The 17,770-nt window shown below is 55.1% G+C and overlaps 2 protein-coding genes across 4 annotated transcripts; both read right to left on the bottom strand.

Moving 5' to 3' along the window:
• Nucleotides 1-468: 468 nt before the first annotated feature.
• TSPAN17 (tetraspanin 17) lies at nucleotides 469-11,090 on the bottom strand. 2 transcript variants are annotated; one of them, XM_041749996.1, is made up of 9 exons: nucleotides 10,787-11,089; nucleotides 7,331-7,381; nucleotides 7,095-7,241; nucleotides 6,109-6,279; nucleotides 4,236-4,361; nucleotides 3,549-3,596; nucleotides 2,782-2,898; nucleotides 2,640-2,701; nucleotides 469-2,094 (listed from the first exon to the last, which is right to left on the bottom strand). In XM_041749996.1, exons 1-9 carry the CDS (start codon nucleotides 10,871-10,873, stop codon nucleotides 2,058-2,060), a joined length of 846 nt encoding a protein of 281 aa, XP_041605930.1. In that variant the 5' UTR covers nucleotides 10,874-11,089; the 3' UTR covers nucleotides 469-2,057. The 2 variants fall into 2 exon arrangements, with proteins under 2 accessions (XP_041605930.1, XP_041605931.1); XM_041749997.1 differs by lacking the exon at nucleotides 6,109-6,279 and having other exon boundaries at nucleotides 10,787-11,090.
• Nucleotides 11,091-12,099: 1,009 nt separating this feature from the next.
• EIF4E1B (eukaryotic translation initiation factor 4E family member 1B) lies at nucleotides 12,100-16,360 on the bottom strand. Of its 2 annotated transcripts, none has more exons than XM_041749688.1 (7): nucleotides 16,337-16,360; nucleotides 16,066-16,241; nucleotides 15,636-15,731; nucleotides 14,815-14,878; nucleotides 13,889-14,002; nucleotides 13,580-13,719; nucleotides 12,100-13,199 (listed from the first exon to the last, which is right to left on the bottom strand). In XM_041749688.1, the coding sequence occupies exons 1-7, from the start codon at nucleotides 16,352-16,354 to the stop codon at nucleotides 13,085-13,087; spliced, it is 723 nt and encodes a 240-aa protein (XP_041605622.1). In that variant the 5' UTR covers nucleotides 16,355-16,360; the 3' UTR covers nucleotides 12,100-13,084. The 2 variants fall into 2 exon arrangements, with proteins under 2 accessions (XP_041605622.1, XP_041605623.1); XM_041749689.1 differs by having other exon boundaries at nucleotides 13,675-13,719.
• Nucleotides 16,361-17,770: the final 1,410 nt, after the last annotated feature.

Below are 17,770 nucleotides of genomic sequence, written 5' to 3'. Positions count from 1 at the left end.
CCATCAAGGGGTCCCTCCTGCTAGGCACCCCAACTGTCACAGGCCAGCCATCACTCTTATTTTCTTCATAGCATATATTGCTAGCACAAATGTTGATGTGCCTACCTGTTTTTGTCTCCTGCACAGGAGTACAGCACTGGAGCCAGGACCATTTCTCTACATCCTCACACCTAAGCAGGTACTCAACTCACACTTGGTCTGTGACAGCTTACTGCCCCTCATAAGTTGGCACTTCAAGTGTGCAGGTTTCACCTTGATGCAGCAGAAGGGCAGGGTTGGTGCAGTGCAAGATGCCAAGAGGGGTCAGATCTGGGGGCCTCCTCTCAGCTGTGGGCTATGGGCAACTCCCCCCTGAACTCATTTCCTCATTGGGAAAATACTCTCCACCTCACAAGGTGTTGTGAGGTTTGGGAGGGAAAATGAAAGGTGAAAGCATTTAAAATCAGAAACCACAGGACACATGCACAATATTGTGAGCTGCATTTATTGTAGCATGGAGAAACCAGCCATAGCCTATCTTTCAGAGACCCGAGGACACCACCCAGCCTGTGTCTGGAAGCCATGATGCTGGGCACCTGCTCCATACCCTGCCCAGCTGCAGGAGCTCCTAGCATTCCTGAATGGCAGAGTCGCCAGGGCCCCCATGGGTGACTGTCCCATAGAGATTATGATGGCACAGGGGCCCCTACCTCTTTTGTTTGGCTAGCAGGGTTTTAAATGTTTTTTTATTAGTTGCCAACAACTTAAAAATCAGAATACTTCACATAAAAATCTAGCTTTTTTGTCCTCTCCACATTTCTCGCATTAGACCTATCTATGTTCCCGCTTTACAGCGATTAGCTACAGCTGAATGACAGCTGCCAGTTTCAGGTGGAAATCTGTGCTTAGCCACCATCCCCACCACACCTTATTGTCACTCAAGGCCAGTTGCCATTAGCGACTCAGACTCAATCATGCAAGTATTTCTCATCACAAAGCAATGACTCTGTGTCCCATCTCCAGTAATAGTGGGAAAAATCAAAGTTGCACTGCAGAGGTCTCACAACTCAAAGGCCTACTTTATTTTTATAACCCACCCAGCACTGAGGGCATCTAAGTTAGAGATCTGCTGTGCACTTAGCCCAAACCTCTCCTTTCATCCACAAATGCTCACTCCACATATACCTCTTTGTGCAGATCTGAGAACAGCAGCCAGACTTCCCAAATCTGAGCCAGTCTTCCCCTTTAGAAGTTTGTAAATTCCCTGAAACCCAAAGAACTAGTAAGCAGGGTGGACTCACCCAGCACAGGCTTGTACCCCGTGGAGTTGCCCTAGGAAAAAAACCAGACCCAGGTAATGCTGTGCTGGTGCGCCCTCTGGTGTCCAGGAGACAACTCTACAGGCCATCCGGAAGACTTTGAACTGGATTCCAAGGGAGCTTTGGAGTCAACCATCAACAGCCCCCAAACCTGGGTCCCCCTATCCTTGAGGATGCCAAGCTCAGGCTTCCAGCTACCTCCTTCCCAAATCCTTCCTGACCTCCATCCCACCCCTCAACCATTCTCCTGAGTATGCTGGCACCTATCTCAGCCCCCAGGAGGACCAGACCCTTCCCAGGCTATGGCCTCTTCCAGGCAGGCTCCAGCCTCTCCCCCTTCTTCACATTCCCATGCTTGGATCTTGGCCCGGCCCACATTAGGCTTGCAGCATTTGCAGGAAGAACTTTGCAGAGGTGGAGGAAGCCGACTCCCAGCCTACAGGATCAGGCAGGGCACTTAGGTGAGCAGAACGGGCCAAGTTCTCAGAGAACGGGAAGCACATGTTCCAGGAGATGATGACACTGAACAGCCCCTGTGGCCACATGGCCATTCTTCACAAGATGCTGGGGATCTGGACTTCTACGTGAAATATACCAAGTTTTAAAGGTTGGCTCAAATGTATACACTATCCAGGCCAAGAAAACATGTTGGCAGGGTGGGTCCAGGCTGGGGCCTCAGGTGGACAGCAATGCTGAGGCCCTGCAGCTGATAGAACCTCTGAGATGGTGGGCGTAAGCCAGTGGTTTTCGAGGTTTTGTTTATTTGAGTAGTTTGTAGCCATCATCATGTTTGATCCTGGGAGGCAAGCGAGGAAGAGAAAATTCTTGGACCCATTTTCAAGTCTGAGACACTGAGGCCACAGGGGGCTTCTGGCAGGGTCAAGGTCATAGCTAGTAGAGAAGACAGCTCTGAAGCTGCATGAGGCTGTGTCCCAGGCAACAGCAAGCCCCAAGCCTGCCCTAACAGCCACATGCACAGAGAGGTGTATCCCAGCTTGGGCAGGGACATAGCAGCCCCCTACCACCCCACCTGGTCCACACATACCCTCTTAGCTGTGCCATTCCTAAGCCCCTGGAGAGCCCACCACCCACAACAGCCAAGACAGTGGTTCCCTGTGCACACTCACAGAAACACACCCGCCCTCCCTGCATACAGCTCCAGGACAGGCAACAGCACAGATTTCTCCATGGGCGCACAGCACACCCACACTCAAGCCCCATAGGGAGCTCAGGTCTAAGCAGAAACACCCACAGCCTTGCCCATCACGGGTACAGTGGCACGGGAGGGGGGGGTCCCTGGGTAGGCCAGGCAGGTGGCCATGGCCAATGTGGCAGCCTCACCAGTTGGCCTTCACTGCCTTGATGTCACTCACAAGATTCTGGGCCAGGCAGATACCAAAGATCTGTAAGACACAGAAGCAAAGTGAGGGAAGATGTGCTGGCAGGGCAGGGGTGTAGGGGGCATGCTGTGCTAAGGCAGTACCTGGAGGAGAGCGATGCCCACAAAGACCCCAGCCACGATGATCAGGTTTTCCTGCAGCCACTTCTCAAACTGGCCCACACAGCCTTTGGTGTGGATGGAGCCCTGTTGCTCCAGCTCCTGGGGACACACAGGCAAAGGGCTTGGCCCCACCCACCCCCACAGGCCTCCTCTCAGTCCAGTTTGCTAAGCTCATCCCCACCCCAGGGTCTGCCATCTTAGCACCTGCTGCCTAGATAGAGCTCTATCACAGAGCCTACAGAGCTCTATCATGACCAGCTCCTGGTCATCAGGGTCTCAGAACAGATACCCCCTCCTTCAAGAGGCCTTGCCTGACCACCCAGTCCCAATCTCATCACTTCCCTTACATTATTTTCTTTCAAGCTCTTGGTTCAAACTGTCACATTACTGTTCATATGTATTTATCCATGAGCTTCGTGTCTTTCTTCCTTTATGGGAGTAGGAGCTCCTTGAGAGCAAGGGCTTTGTCTGCCTATCTCAGAAGCATGAATCCCTAGCGCCTAGGGCAATGCCAGGTGTGAGCGCCAGTGGGTGCTTGACAAAGAACTGGAATGAACAAACACACACATGTCCATGCCCACAGGTCCATTGGCCCCATGAATGGCAGTACCAAGCCCTAGGTGCCTGGATGGTTTCTAGGACTTAGCACCACCTCCCCACAGAATCCCTGAGGCCTTTCAGAGGAGCTTATGGAAGGCTGCTCTTCCCATCCCAGTGCCCCCAACTCTGTCTGTCCCAACCCCTCTCACCAGTCTGAGCCGGACATCATAGCCACACTGGGTGTTGAGGACATCTTCCTGAGGAAAAATAGGCCAATGAGCAACTTGGTGATGGGGTATCCTAAGGGGCCCAAGGCACCCAGCACTGCAATAGTTCTGGTTCTCAGGGGAAGCAGATGGAACCATGGACTCTGACAGGCCACCACTCCTACATGAGGCTCACTGAGTCCCATCCACCTCTTTCCCTGGCACCAGGACAGACGGCTGCGAACACCAGCCCGAGCTGCCTCGTGTTTACAAATCCTGCCTGCTCATGTGTTACATGAATGGGAAGAATCCTGGCCCTCAAATGTCCCAGATAAGCTGTGATGGATGGGATATCACAGGGAGAAGTTTCTGCTCTGAAGAAAGCCATAAAGTGGTCAGAATCCCCAGGCCCTACCACTGCAGAATAGTGGCCCAGGGGTGTGGCGGCTGGCTCACTACAGAGACAGGTTTTGTTAAAGGGGTACAGCCCCTACCCCAGCAGGCCTCACTGCTGCCCAGGGACACAAACTCCTTAGCCTAGTAGGAGGACTCCCGTGTAAAATGACCTCCCCACTGCCTCCAAGGCCCCCAGGGCAGGGCCAAGCCCAGCAAGTCCTGTGCTAGATTTTCCCCCACACTTGGCCTGTGCACTGCAATGGCTTTGCTCCCCCCTCAACAGGCCCCACTCACCGCAGGGTCCCTGATGCAGCAGGAGAAGGGCACCCCGCAGCGCTCCCGGCTTGGGTTCAAGTCAGTGCAGTTGAAATAGATATTGAGGTTCCAGTCATTAGGCCCTCGGGCTCCGCAGCAAGACCACTGAGGGGCAAGAGGAGAGCCCCTGGTGAGCCAGGCCTGCCCCAGGAGCCCCCATCCAGTTGAGAGACAGGCCTGGGCTGCAGGAGGCAGGGCAGGGCTGGGTTAGGCGGGGGTCTGGAGGCAGACAGGCAGGTGGTCACCTCCTCACCACCCTCTCCCAACAGGAAGGCCGGACCTAAGCCCAGAGCCATCAGGGCAGCACTACACTCCCACCCAGGTTGGGGGGACCAGAGGAGTACTGGGAAGGGGTGCCCAGAGAAGTGGATGTCAGGCTACGCCCCGTGAGGAGAGGCACCACTAAGTCCACGTCTGTGCCAGGTTTTCCCATACTTGCCCCAAAGATTTTATGAAGACTTTCTCTTTTCCTCTCTGCAGGAACAGGAGGGCAACCCTGTCACCCTCACCACAATCCCATCACACTCCAAAAATGCTGTTGGCAGCACCCAGATCCCCATCACCCCTACCCAGAGCATCACGTGCTGCCTCCCTAGGCTCAGAAATAGCTAGTGTGAAGCAAGCTCAAGAACTGGGGGAGACGGGAGCACAGGCCTTAATCCATGTGGCAGGAAAGCCAGCCCTCCAGTGACCAGCTGGGTGCAGACACAAGGTGGGCACTCATGGCTGAGCCAGGGGAGGGAGGCATGGCCACTCAGCTCTGTGTGCATAGGTCACAGCGAATGGCCTGGCCTCTGCTGCCTCCTTTCGCTCTGCTCAGCACCTGCTACACCTGCGGGGAACATCCACCCCTCTTTCCACAACCCTGCTTCTTCTCCAAGGTCTTCCTCTTCTCCACCCTTCCCCATTTCAGCTCTTACCACAATTTCTAATTTTTTACACACACATACACACACACACACACACACACACACACACTTGTCCGTCTTCCTCATCATCCGTCTCTACCTCCAGACTGCCATCCCGTGAGGACAGGTCCCAGCTTTTTTTCACCATTGAACTCCCAGCAACTGGCCCAGGGCCTGGCACACAATAATAAGTCTGTACCAGTCTGCGTTGAATGACAAACAGATCATGTCCTAACTGCTGGCAATACATCTGCTTCTGCCCTGAGTTGAGAACTCCTCAAAGCAGGGACCAGATCTGGCTCATCTCTGGATCCGGTGGGAACAGAGTCAGAGTGGGTGGCATAGAAGTGGGTGTGAGCGGAGGAGGAGGTACAGGCAGGAGGCGCCTGGGATCTCTTGCATTGTTCACTGACTACTTCTTCACACAAGTCAGGTAGAGGAGTTTCAGAGCAGAGCTTCTGGGGAGGGGAGAGGTCTCAAACTCTAATATGTTCGGAGGCCAAACAACATAATGAGAGAAAAGGTCTGACAGGCATAATATAATAGAGTGGCAGAGACGATGGCAAACAGAGAGCTCCTATACTAGCAAAGGGAATGGCAGCAATGTAACCCAGCTAATACTATGGGTCCAGGGTTTATTAGGAGAAATCTGTATTTTTATATCAAATGTCCTCCTGTAGGTGTGTTGCAAACCCTGGTTGAGTTGCTGCCAGGTTTGGAGGCTTTGGCCTCTGCTCCCCAACCCTGTGTCCCTGCAGAACTAGGCACAATGGGGACCTATGGGGATCACAGAAGCTGGCTTCCCCTAAGACAGGGGGCCTTCTGGCTCTTTTCCCTGGGGTGTGGGTGGGGGAATGATTCCAGAACACAGGGAACTTGCTCTCTCACACATCTGCCCGGCAGGCGCCTCACATATAGGAAGCCCGGGCTGGCGCGGGACTCACATATTCCTGAGCAAAGTCAATGAGGTTCTGGAGGTCAATGTCATCCCGATAGGCCTTGACGTTGTTGTTGATGAAGAAATTGAGCTGGTCTCGAATCCAGTCCTTGAATACAAAGGCCAGGATCCCTGTTGCCAGCTCCAGGAAGAAGATGAGGCCAAGGAACACTGAGAACTGGGGTGAGGGCATACAGACGGTAGGTGTCAGAGACACAGGGCCTGGGGGTGCCACTGGGCAAAGCTTCCCCCCAAGAGAGCCAAGAGTCCCCATTTCTCTCCCATTAGTACTGTTTTATGATGGCGAAGGACAGCCCGGTTCTTACCTCCCCATCCATTCCACTTCCTGTGGTAATCACCCTGTTTTCTTTGAGAAACCACCCTCTTTCAGCTCCTGTAGCTCACGCAGAGAGCCATCTCCACCTCTTTTCCCATTCCCAGATAGAGACTGGGCCTATGCCAGCGACAGGAGCCCACCCGTCAGAGTGCTACCTCTCCCAGGACCACAGAAATTGTTCCAGAGACAGTCACTCTGAACCAGAGAGGTGCAATTCAAGGACTGGTCCTCCACTGCTTAGGAAGAAAGAGCCTCGGCCTCCAGTATGAATTCCTGGAGGGGCAGCATGAAGGTAGTCTCCACCCATTTGCGGGCATCCTTCCACCCCATGGGGAATAGAGCCAACTGGAGGGACAGACCAGAGAAACAGAGAAACCAGGCAAAGTGACACTGTGGTGGCCCCTAGATCCAAATGGACTGGCACCCAGCATACCCTTGGGCTTTCCCTAGCGAGCCCATAAATATCCTTTTATGCTTGGCCCCCTAGGTTTCAGTCACAACAGAAAGGATCCTATATATACAGATAACAGAATTCTGATGATTATTGCTATAATAACATAATAATAAAACTACCCATTATTAAGTACTAACTATATGCAAGAAGTCAGTGGGAGGAGGTTGGGGTCCCCAATGGATCTAAGTGGGGGTGTACTCACAAACTTGAGCAGGAAGGTGTTCTCCCGGAGGGCGCCGATGCAGCCAGCAAAGCCCAGCACTGACATGACACCTCCAACCACTATAAACAGCCACACGGGGTCCAGGCCTCCCAGATCAGTCAGCGCTGAGATGTTGGAGAGAACACCCTGTGCCAAGGGAGCAAAGTCAAGTGGCCAGGCCGATCCTCCCACCACCTCCACCCACGGCAGCCCCATCCCTGACTCCACCACCTTACCTTCTCACCCCAGGCCCAGAGGCCAATGGCCAGGAACAGGGCCCCCAGCACCTGCAGAGGCAGCAACAAAGAGCTAAGGGTTGGAGTGTCAGCATCCTTCCCCACCCCCAGGAGACCTCCCCCTCTAGTAGTCAGGGTCTTCAGGAAGCCAGGGGGAGATGGGCTGTAAATGGGATCCAGGGTCCTTCCTAACTTCCCCAGAACACATTTCAGTGCTCCTCCCCCGCAAAACACAGCCTGGAGGATGGAACCCATCCTCGCCCTTCAGGGAAGCCAGAACTGCAGCAGAGGGTGGCTGGGACACTCCTGCCAAGCAGCAGCCACGACAATGTGCTCCTGAGCCTCTCCTCCCACCAAGCCTGTTCTGGGTTCCAGGCCCCTGGCCTCCTTTCTGCCCCTTCCCAATCTGGCCATCCCATTTACTCTGGCACTCTGTGATGGCTGCCCCACTCTGTTCTCTGCTTTCAAAGCTCACAAGCAAAGACCCCCGAATGGCAAGGGATCCTGAAGTGAGCCAGATCCAGTTGAGACACTCCAGCCTGAGCCGGTGGCTATGCCCTTGAAAACATCTGGCACACAGTTATGCCTGGACCTTCTAAGCACCACCCACCATCCTGCTTCAGTTACTTACTGGGAAGAGCCCTGGCTGTCCAGGCCATATGCCTGAGCCTGGGCAGGTCCCCGGATATCCATCTCACAGGGAGAGTGCCCCTCCTGCCCCAGCACAAGGCCGTGACCCCAGTTCTTCATACCATCCCCACCCACCTGCTTTCACAGGGTCCTCCTCTTCCCCCTCACCCCCATTCCAGTCCATTCCACCATGACCACCCACTTTGAACACCTTCCTCTCTCTGGCCCTAGGCTCCTCCTACTGCAGTACTCTTCTCTAAAAATGTCTTTCCTTCCCTCCTCCCACACTGGACCTGGGATATGAAACCAAACATCACTTTTCCTACCTCATCCTACTTGATCCACCCATGGTCTTTAGACAGACGACTGACCACGACTTTCTCCTTTCTGAACCTCTCCATGGTTAACTGAACACCATTCCTCCCACCGCCCCTTCTCACCCTCCCTCCCACAGCTGTCCTGTGTACATGGCCACCGACACAACCAGGTTCCACCTCCTGCCTTCTGCCCTTCTTCCTCTACACTTATTTCCACACCATCATATGCTGGCATCTCCCGGACCTCCACCCACACCTCTCCCTGGCACCAGACTGCTAGGTCCACCTGCCTGCTACAAACGCCTCCATGTCCTAGGCTAGGTTCCGTGCACTGGGAATATATCAGCAAATAGGACAAATGGGCTCTCTGCCCTCAAGGGGTTTACATGTCAGTGGGGGAAATCCACAGTGAGCAAACAAGGTCATTTCAAATACCAACAGATCCTTTAAAGAAAACCAAAGAAAGCGACGCAGTAGGGAGTGACTGGGGGTGGTGGAGGCATGCTTTCATTAGGGAAAATGGGGACATTTTAGCTAGGCTCTGAATGATGAGAGAGTATAGTGAGAAGAAAACTGCAGATGGAGGGGCTGGCAGAAGCCCAGAGGTAAGATCCAGTTTGGTGGTATAAGGGACAGACTGACAGGCAGCAGGGCAAGACCCTAGAGGGTGCTGGGCACCACTGGAGGAGTCTAGACTGTATTAGTTGATGGTAGCTTCTCAGTAGGGTAACACCAGGGTCCACTTTCCATTAAAACAAACAAACAGAAGTCTCTGGGCCTGTTTGATAGGCACCTCTTCCTGGCCACATAAACCCAAGCCTGAAACCCTCCCGTGGCCCCCTAAGTGGCCTGGTTCAGGCCAGTTCAGCCTCCTAACTTCTCCTGGAGCCGTGGCCCCCTAAGTGGCCTGGTTCAGGCCAGTTCAGCCTCCTAACTTCCCCTGGAGCCTTCCTCACTTCCCATTTCCCACCCCCCCAGTTTTGCCCCAATCCTCCTCCTTGGTCTCCCTAATTCCAAGCCTTCTGCCCCTGCTCACTCACACTCCCCACACAGGCAGACAGATCTGCCTCCATACAAAAGCCAAAACAGACCCATCATCCAGGACTGAAGTCCTCACTGCTTTATACTCTCAACATAAAACTATGCTCTCAACATAAAACTCACTGCCCCAGCCCTGGGGCCTTTCCCACTCTGGTTCCCTACCCCCACTCCCCTGCAACAAAGGGTGTGCCTGGAACAATCCTGAGTTTCTCTTGCCTGTCCCCCTTGGCATCCAGGGACTTGCTCAAATGCCCTGCCTCACCCCCACCCACTGCCCACTGGTAGGTACAGTGGCTCTGCACTTACTGGCCACGTGACTCTAGGTTAAATGACTGAACCTCTCTGTGCCTCTTCCTTCATCTATAAAATGTCGATAATAAATAACAAAGTAGCTGTGTGACTACAAATCAGAATTCATTTAATCTGCCTAACAACCCTGAGGGGCGGGCTTCATGATCACCCCTCCCAGGAAGGGGAAGCTGAGGCCCAAAGAGAAGTGACTTGCCCAGAGAGAAGTAGGCTTGCTGCACCCAGACCTCCAAACATCCCCATCAGTACTCTCAGCACATTGCCCACACCCTTGGGAGCTGAGCATTACTGGAGCCAAAAGGCTCACCACACACGGATGACTGCATGGGCAGTACATAGGTAGAGAGCAGTGCCAGTCTTGTTGAACAAAACTGAACGGGCCTAGTACTTCGACGAAGACAGCAGGAACAGAGACTGCAGAGGCAGCAAGCAGTCTTGGAGAGATGGGACCCGCGAGGAAGAAGAGGAAGATGACTTGGCAGAGCCCAGTGGCACAGATGCCACCCTGGGAGAGGCACTAGCAGCTCCCTTCTCTGGCAGGGGCAGCACCTCCCGGAAGCCTCGGTTCTGTGAGCTGTGGAATGTTGAATTCTGTTTCCCAGGGCCAGCTCAGGACGCCTCAATAGGGGGAGATACCCTGCCCCTAGCAGAGGACTAGAGCTATTGGCGCTCCCAGCCTGCAAGCTGCATGGGGCAGGTTGACCTCCCCGCCCCCCTCCCACCCGCCTTGCTGGAGCTTAAGGCTGGACGAGGGGATCCAGCCCTTCCCCTCACGGAGGCACTCCTCCCTGTGGACTCACAGGGTGGAGCTCAGCGAACACCCCCCACCCCGCATTCCAGAGTAGCAAAGGAGCTGGACAGGAGGCAGGTCCCCGGGACCTTCAGAGAAACACCTCCCCTTTTTCTGCCGGGGCCTGGGAAGCTACCGGGAGACTCCACCTCCATACCCTACCCCGCGGCGCCTGGGACCCGCCTCCAGCAATCCGGGCCTCCCGAGTAGTTCCCCGGAGTGGTCCTGGGAGTGGGCGTGGGAGGAAGAGGGGTTGTGTGACGGTCCCAGCCCTTAAGGCAGGAAGCGGTCCGCCCCCCCCCCAAGTGGGGGACTGAACCTCCTTTCCCACCACCCCAGCACGGGGCCCGGAACCCACCCCGCGCTCACCCAGAAGACAATGTTGAAGCCAAACAGGAAGTATTTCCCGCAGCAGCCGACCTCCGGTTCCTGGAAGTGCTGGTGCTTGCCCGGCATGGTGAGCAGCCGCCCGCCGGCCCGGGAACCGGAGCCGGGGCCGGGCCCGGCCCTCCACGGGCCGCCCTGGGCTAGAGCCGCCCGGGGCCTAGCCCGGCGGCTGCGGCTTCATGGCCGCGGCCACACAGAGCGCCGGTCGGGCCCCGCCCGCCCCGCAGGGACCGCCCAGCTCCCCGCCAGCGCAGTCCCGTCGGAGCCCCGCCGCCTCTAGGCCTGACTCCGCCCCTGCCCTTCTCAGTCCCCTCGGAGCCCCGCCCCCAGGCCGAAGTCTGGGTCTCCGGGCCCCGCCCCCGGCTCGGAGCCCTGCCCCTAAGCCTAAGTCTGGGTCTCCGGGCCCCGCCCCCGGCTCGGAGCCCCGCCCCCAGGCCTAAGTCTGGTTCTCCGGGCCCCGCCCCCGGATCGGAGCCCCGCCCCTAGGCCTAAGTCTGGGTCTCCGGGCCCCGCCCCCGGCTTGGAGCCCCGCCTCCAGGCCTAAGTCTGGGTCTCCGGGCCCCGCCCCCAGACCGGCCCCGCCCCCGGCTCGGAGCCCCGCCCCTAGGCCTGACTCCGCCCCGCACGCCCGCGGACGCTGGGACCTCCCCAGCGCCCTGCGGACCTGCCTGAGAAGGATGATGGTGGCACCACCGCAAGTCTTTGGCACGAAGCGGCCCCAGTCACTCCTACCCTACAAGGCCTAGTACCAGCGCCACCCCAGTCCCCAGCCTTGCTGTCGGAGCCGAGTCCTGGAGAAGAGTAACTGCTGTTCTAATGAGCAGATGGGGACAGCCATATAGATCGTGTTTTTAACACACGTGCAGGCCGTTTTATGACAGTGTCGTCGAGTCAAACGCGCTTTTCACTCAATGGAAATACCTCTCTACCTACACTGGCTCAAACTCAGACTAGGTGGCATCTGGGTCTTGTGAGCGCGGCGCCTGCTGCTCCCTTATACTTCAGTTTCGCTAAGGGCATATACCAGATCCCTGAGCTCCAACCCTTCTGACATTGAAATCTGTCCCTGGCTCTTCCTACCCCTTTCCCCATACTAGCTTGGGCCTAATTGGGCCCTGCGGGGTCTCACGTGAGCACCCCCTCAAGGGGGGACAGGAGATTAAGGTTTTGGGGGGCCAAATATTAATTTTGTTCAAAAGTGTTTATTTAGAACAGGAACAGAAAGGAGCTTAAACTCACCTTTTTTTTTTTTTTTTTAAGATTTTATTTATTCACAAGAGACAGAAAGGCAGAGACATAGGCAGAGGGGGGAGAAGCAGGCTCCATGCAGGAAGCCTGATGTGGGACTCCATCCTGGGGCTCCCAGATGAGGCCCTGAGCCGAAGGCAGATGCTTAGCCGCTGAGCCACTCAGGCTTCCCTTCATCACCTTTTTAGTTAATCCACCTCAAGCAGAACTATGAGAACTAACCACTACTGTCCCGCACTCCTGGGCCAGGACCTCATCTACCTACCCACCTCCACATCACCATGATCATGAGGCAGGCGAGGCCCAGACATCCCTGGGCACAGCTGAGGAAAGGGCAAGAGGACACACGTCTCTCTGTGAGATAATGGGGTTCTGCCTCTAAGACTGCAACCCTTATGATGTACAGCCTGCTCCAGGGACCCACATCCAGTTGAGGGAAGGTATAAGGTACAGGGTAGGCTCCAAGGCTACAAAGCTGATGAGAAGGCAATTCATAAAGGCTTGAAATAGAGTAATCCAAAGAGGAGCACCCACCTCCCACACCTCCACCCCTACCCCCACACTCTGTCCTCAAGATCCAGCTTTCAGAGTGTCAGCAGCCTTGGGCCCCCTCCCCCTAGAAGAATATGGCCTTCAGACCACCCAGCCCCTTTCCTAGGGGTATGCACAGAGTAAGTGCTGGACTGTAGGATGCTCTTGTCATCTTTCCACCTTTGGTTGAGCTTTGCTTCCCCCCAGTGACTCACCCCAACCCACCCTCAGATGAAACAAAGATACTCAGGGCTTTCCTCCACCTTTCCTGGGCCCTCAGGCTGGCTCCCTGACCACAGAGCTGTCCCTAGGCCTAAGCCCCAACTCACGTTAAAGAATGTCCATATTCACTCCAATACATGGGAGAACCCCATTCTCTAACCCCTCCCCCTGCCCTACATCACCATTGTAGCCTAGTACGCCCCCACCCCCCAACCCCCACATACACAGGGCAGGGAAAGGCTCAGGGGCAGCTGAATGGATAATGGTGCCAAGGTCTCATCACACCACAAACTTATTCTTGGCTAGGGAGTTGCTCTTGGTGGCCGTGTCTGCATGAGCCTGGTACCCAATGACAATCTTCGTAGAGAGGCCCAGGCGCTCCTTGTAGACCCGCCTGGAGGAGGAGGAGGAGGAGGAGGAGGAGGAGGAAGAGGAGGAGAGGAGGAGAGGAAATGAGATCGTCATCAGCAGGTCCTGGAGATAACCTGGGATCCTGGGTCCTCCTTTGACCAGAATTCCTATCTTGGTTCCAGCCACCATCACTCTTTGTGCATCCTTACTAGGTGGAAACCCAAAATAGGATTCTTTAATGCAAAAGAAGAGTCTTGCTAGAAAAAGCTTGAAATCTGGATTCCAAACCCTCATACAAGTGGGTAAGGAAGTAGGGGGAGAGGACACAAAGTTCCAGAGGTCTCCCTCACAGGCCAAGCCTCTACCCGTACACACATTCACCTTCTCCCCTAGAAGAGACTCTGTGCTAGGGATCCCCCTCACCCAATGTGCAGCACGCCCTCCTGGTTCTCTGCCTCCCTCGTCCACACGGCAATCTTGTCCCCCTTGGTTCGAATGTTGATAACAGCCCCACACACCTCCCGGCTGTGCTCCTCAAAGCTCTCCCCGATCAGACACAGCAGCTAGGGCCAAAAAGAGAGGATAGTGAGAGCTCTCCCTGAGTCACAGGGAGTGCTCCCACTATCTGGGAGACCACTGACCCTACATCAGCTCAGTCTCTTCTAGTGGGGACCCTCCCCACCCCACCCCTCCCCGCCCCTCATCTCCTTTCCTCTCCCCATCCGCACTCACTGTCTCCAGCCACAGGCGGTCCAGCTCACTGTGGCGCTGCTGCTTGGCGAGACTGACCAGCCAGCGGCCACCCCTCTTATTCCTGCTATCTTCCCACATGGGCTCAATGCCATCCTAAGATGTGGAATGACAAATCAATGGCCTCCCTCTGTTCAAAGGGAAGTGGGGGCCCAGCCACCTTCCCAGGCCCTGCTCTGGCCCCTAAATAAGCCTCCACAGGCTAGGTTCCCTCTGGCCTCCATCCCCTCTCAACAACCAAGTTCCACCACCAGCCACTCGGCCTGCAACCCCTCCTATGAGCTCCCCGCAAGCCTCTGATCCTCTACACTTGTCACCTTTTGTAGCCATATATATATATATATATATACATACACACACACACACACACACACACACACACACACACGTGTATAGGTTTGTCTCCTTTGCAGAATAGAGCTCCTTGAAGCAAGAGTTCAAATGTGGGTGATTAAGGAAGCCTCTGGGGCAACCTTAGTGTGTACAAGGGCAGAGATCCCAGGCCGGACAGAAGTCACCTGGGGAGGTCCTTAAACCCTGGTAGTAGCACACACATTCCCCCCCACACACCTGCTGCACCAGTACCTCCAGATGTGAGCATCGATGAGGGCCTAAACATTGATACCGAGTGTTCTCAGGCCATTCTGATGCAGGTCCCTCGTTAAGGAGCGGGGCCAGAAACCTGGGCTCCTTCCTAGTTCCCTCTGCTCCTCCCTCCCCCTTCCAGACTCTTAAATATCCTACGGCTCCAGCCTGATGCTCTGTCCAAGCTTCTGTGTAGCATGTCCTCAGATTGGAAAGGCTGTCTGCGGCACCTCACCCCCAAACTCTCCATGAGGGAGGAACACAGCAGCCGCTGAGGAGGGTTAGCCCTCTTGGGGCCTAAGGGGTGGGGAGGCTGAGCTTACCTTGAACAGGGCGTAGTCACAGCCGGAAGAAAGCTTACTGGCCAGCTGGATGTGACTGTACATCCTGGAGAGAACACCCCCACCCCCACCACAGGCTGAAAAAATAGACTTTTTAAGGCCTGGGTCCTACTTACCCCATCCCCCCACCCAAACTCCTTACCAGATGCCACTGTGTTCCACCCACATTCAGACCTCTGAGGCTTTGCTCACACTCACCCCCTCACCCCCAGCCTGGAATTCCATCCTTATTTACCCAAACCCTCAAATCCCACCTTGTCCTGGGAGTCTTCCTTGACCATCCAAACCCCTGGGGAGGCTTTTAGAGCCCGATTGCTGGTGGCAGGGGGTGGGTGTCAGGCACCCCTCCAGCTGAGACCCAGACGCTCAGCCACCCCTAGGGTTTGTAGGGCAACCTGTCAGATCTCTTCCCTTGATTACCCATGGATACTGTCAGGCAGCCTAATCCTCATTTTGTGGCTGTGACCAGATCAGAGAGGAAAAAGAACTTTCCCAGGACCACAAAGCCATGGAGCAGCAGTCAGGGTCAACTTCTGGCTTCTCCAACCTCCCAGGCTCTCTCCCTAGTTCCCGAAAAGGTTTCAGAGGGGACCATGTTCCAACCCCAGTGACCCCCACCCACAAGCAGAACCTACCAAACTCCAGCCCTCAGCAAATGCTGAGAGGTCCGGGGGGTGGGGATGGGGGCTGGGAGGCTGGAAAAGCTGTGTAAGAAACAGCTTCTTGGAGGGGTGTGGTCTGGGAAGGATCCCCAGCTCAGAGGTCCCTGGCTCAAGCCTCCCCTGGGAGCAAGAGATACTCACGCCCAAAAGTCTTCCACGGTGTCAAACTTGGTGACCAGACGCAAGTTGTCCTGCCAGGTTCGGCTGCGGTCATTCTTAAAGAACCATAGAGCCCACCTGGGGCGGGTGGAGGGGGGGAGGGTTGGGGGAGGCCAGGAGGAAGCAGAGAGCCCTCCCAGGCTCACCATCAGCAGCACCTGCTCTGGCAGGGAAGTCCTGCCCCTTCAAGGACAATTGAGGAGATGGGGTTTGGGCATAACTTCCCCCGGCCAGGGTGACTAGAGTCAGTGATCCTGAAAGTTTGAGGCAGGATAGGGAAATTTAACCCAGTATCTCAGCTAGGTTAAGGCCAGAAGCACCAGCAGGGCCCAAGCCTTAGGCCAGCTCTGACCTTTCTTGGAGGAGGAACTAACTGGGTCCAAGAGGTGCAAGGCCACACCACCAGCCTTACCTGTTCAGCAGCGGATGTAACTCCAACTTGACCCCCGGGGGACCCCCATCCTGGGCCTTCCCCCTCTGGGACAGCAGGGCCCCAGGGGTATTCATAGCCCCCTCTGCCCCTTCTTTCTCATCTTTTTTTTCCTCCTTCTCCTCCCACTTTCGGATTCCACTCTCAGCCTCCCTGGCCTAACCAAAGAAAGAATGCCAGGTGAGCAGCAAACCCCAGGCTGGCCACTCCAGCCTGGTCCCCAGCTGCACAAGGGGCAGGAAGGCAGACTTACAGGGCTGGCGGTAGCCATGTAGCAGCTCGGGCTTCGCCCCAGCTGGCCCCCAGCTGCTAGCTTTTAACCCACTTGTGCTGTCCCTCCCCCCTCCCCACCGCCCCAGAGCACGGGATAGGGAGGAGCCAGCCTGGAAAAGAAAGGAAAGGAAAGGAAAAGAAAAGGAAAAGGAAAAGGAAAAGGAAGGAAGAAAAAGAAAGAAAGAAAGAAAGAAAAGAAAAGAAAGAGAAAGGGCTTACACTGTGCATTCCATAGCAAACATTTAGTGAGCACCTTCTGCAGGCAGGCAGGTAGGAAGGGACAGCTGAGATCAGACAAACCCTGCCGCCACCCCCGTGGTGCGGGCCATGTGGTGACTGGGCCCCCAAAAGGTAAAGGCTGATATTAGAGATCTGCCCTGAGTGCAATCACATCTTATGGGGGATGGGCCTAGAATTTAAAGCGGATCATCCCAGCGTTGGCAGAAGCAAGGACTCTGACGTAGCCAGTGTCCATAGCCAGGTCAGAGACCTCATATGTGCATTTGAGTGTCCATTCACACACCCATTTGGCTACCACTGTAGTGACACCGGCCCTTATCTAGCCTCTGGAAGCATCTGAGTTTCTTTTTTTAGGTACATAATCATTTAGAAACAGGGGGATTATATGTTAGATATCTACATGTTTGGTGCTCTTGAAAATTTGGGAAGGCCCACAACCCTAGGGCCTCTACCTCATAGGTCCACAATCCACTGTGGCTGAGGCTGACCTTTAGAAGGGCAAATGAGGTGCCATGTGTCCCTGCTGGCCCACTGCATTCCTGCTTCTTACTGCCTGGCTTATCTTTTCTCCACCCTGCTTTAATGGGAGTGAAGTGGTGGGGAGACAGTGTCACAGTTTTAGAGCCTGGGTTCAAATCCTCCCTGCCCTGGCCTCGGCCAAGTACCTGAACCTCAGAGTCTCAGTTTCCTTATCTGTAAAATAGGAATGTTAATGATACAACTCAGAGATTTATTGTATTAAATGATATAAAATACATTAAGCCCACAAAACAGGGCCTGGTGTGGTAGTCAATACGAATCAGCTGAGAGCTACCCCAGGGTGCAGGAGGGATGGGAAAGGATGGGAGAGGGAAGGAGGAAGGAAAAGCTCTGGCTCTGGCTACCCTTTCCCCTGCCTTCTCAGCAGCATCCCTTCCTGCAAGAGTTGAGGCCTCTTCAAATTTCTCAACCTCCCCTTGACCACATTTATGATCTGAGATCTATAGAGGGACCAATCTCTTCCCTCCACACCTAGGGAAGCCCTTGACCACCTGGAGGCTGAAAGTTAGTATCTGTCCAAACCCACATTCCCTAAGCTCCAGGTACATACCAGGCATGGGGGTAGGTGCTGCGAGTGGCCCCCGAGCTCTGCTCTACCAGGGGAGCCAGACAGCAGGTACTCTTACAAAGACCT

This window comes from Vulpes lagopus, chromosome 3 (genome assembly GCF_018345385.1).
Source record: "Vulpes lagopus strain Blue_001 chromosome 3, ASM1834538v1, whole genome shotgun sequence".
NCBI lineage: Eukaryota > Metazoa > Chordata > Mammalia > Carnivora > Canidae > Vulpes > Vulpes lagopus.
Note: the sequence above shows the minus strand (reverse complement) of the source record. Positions and strands in the feature narration are given on the sequence as shown.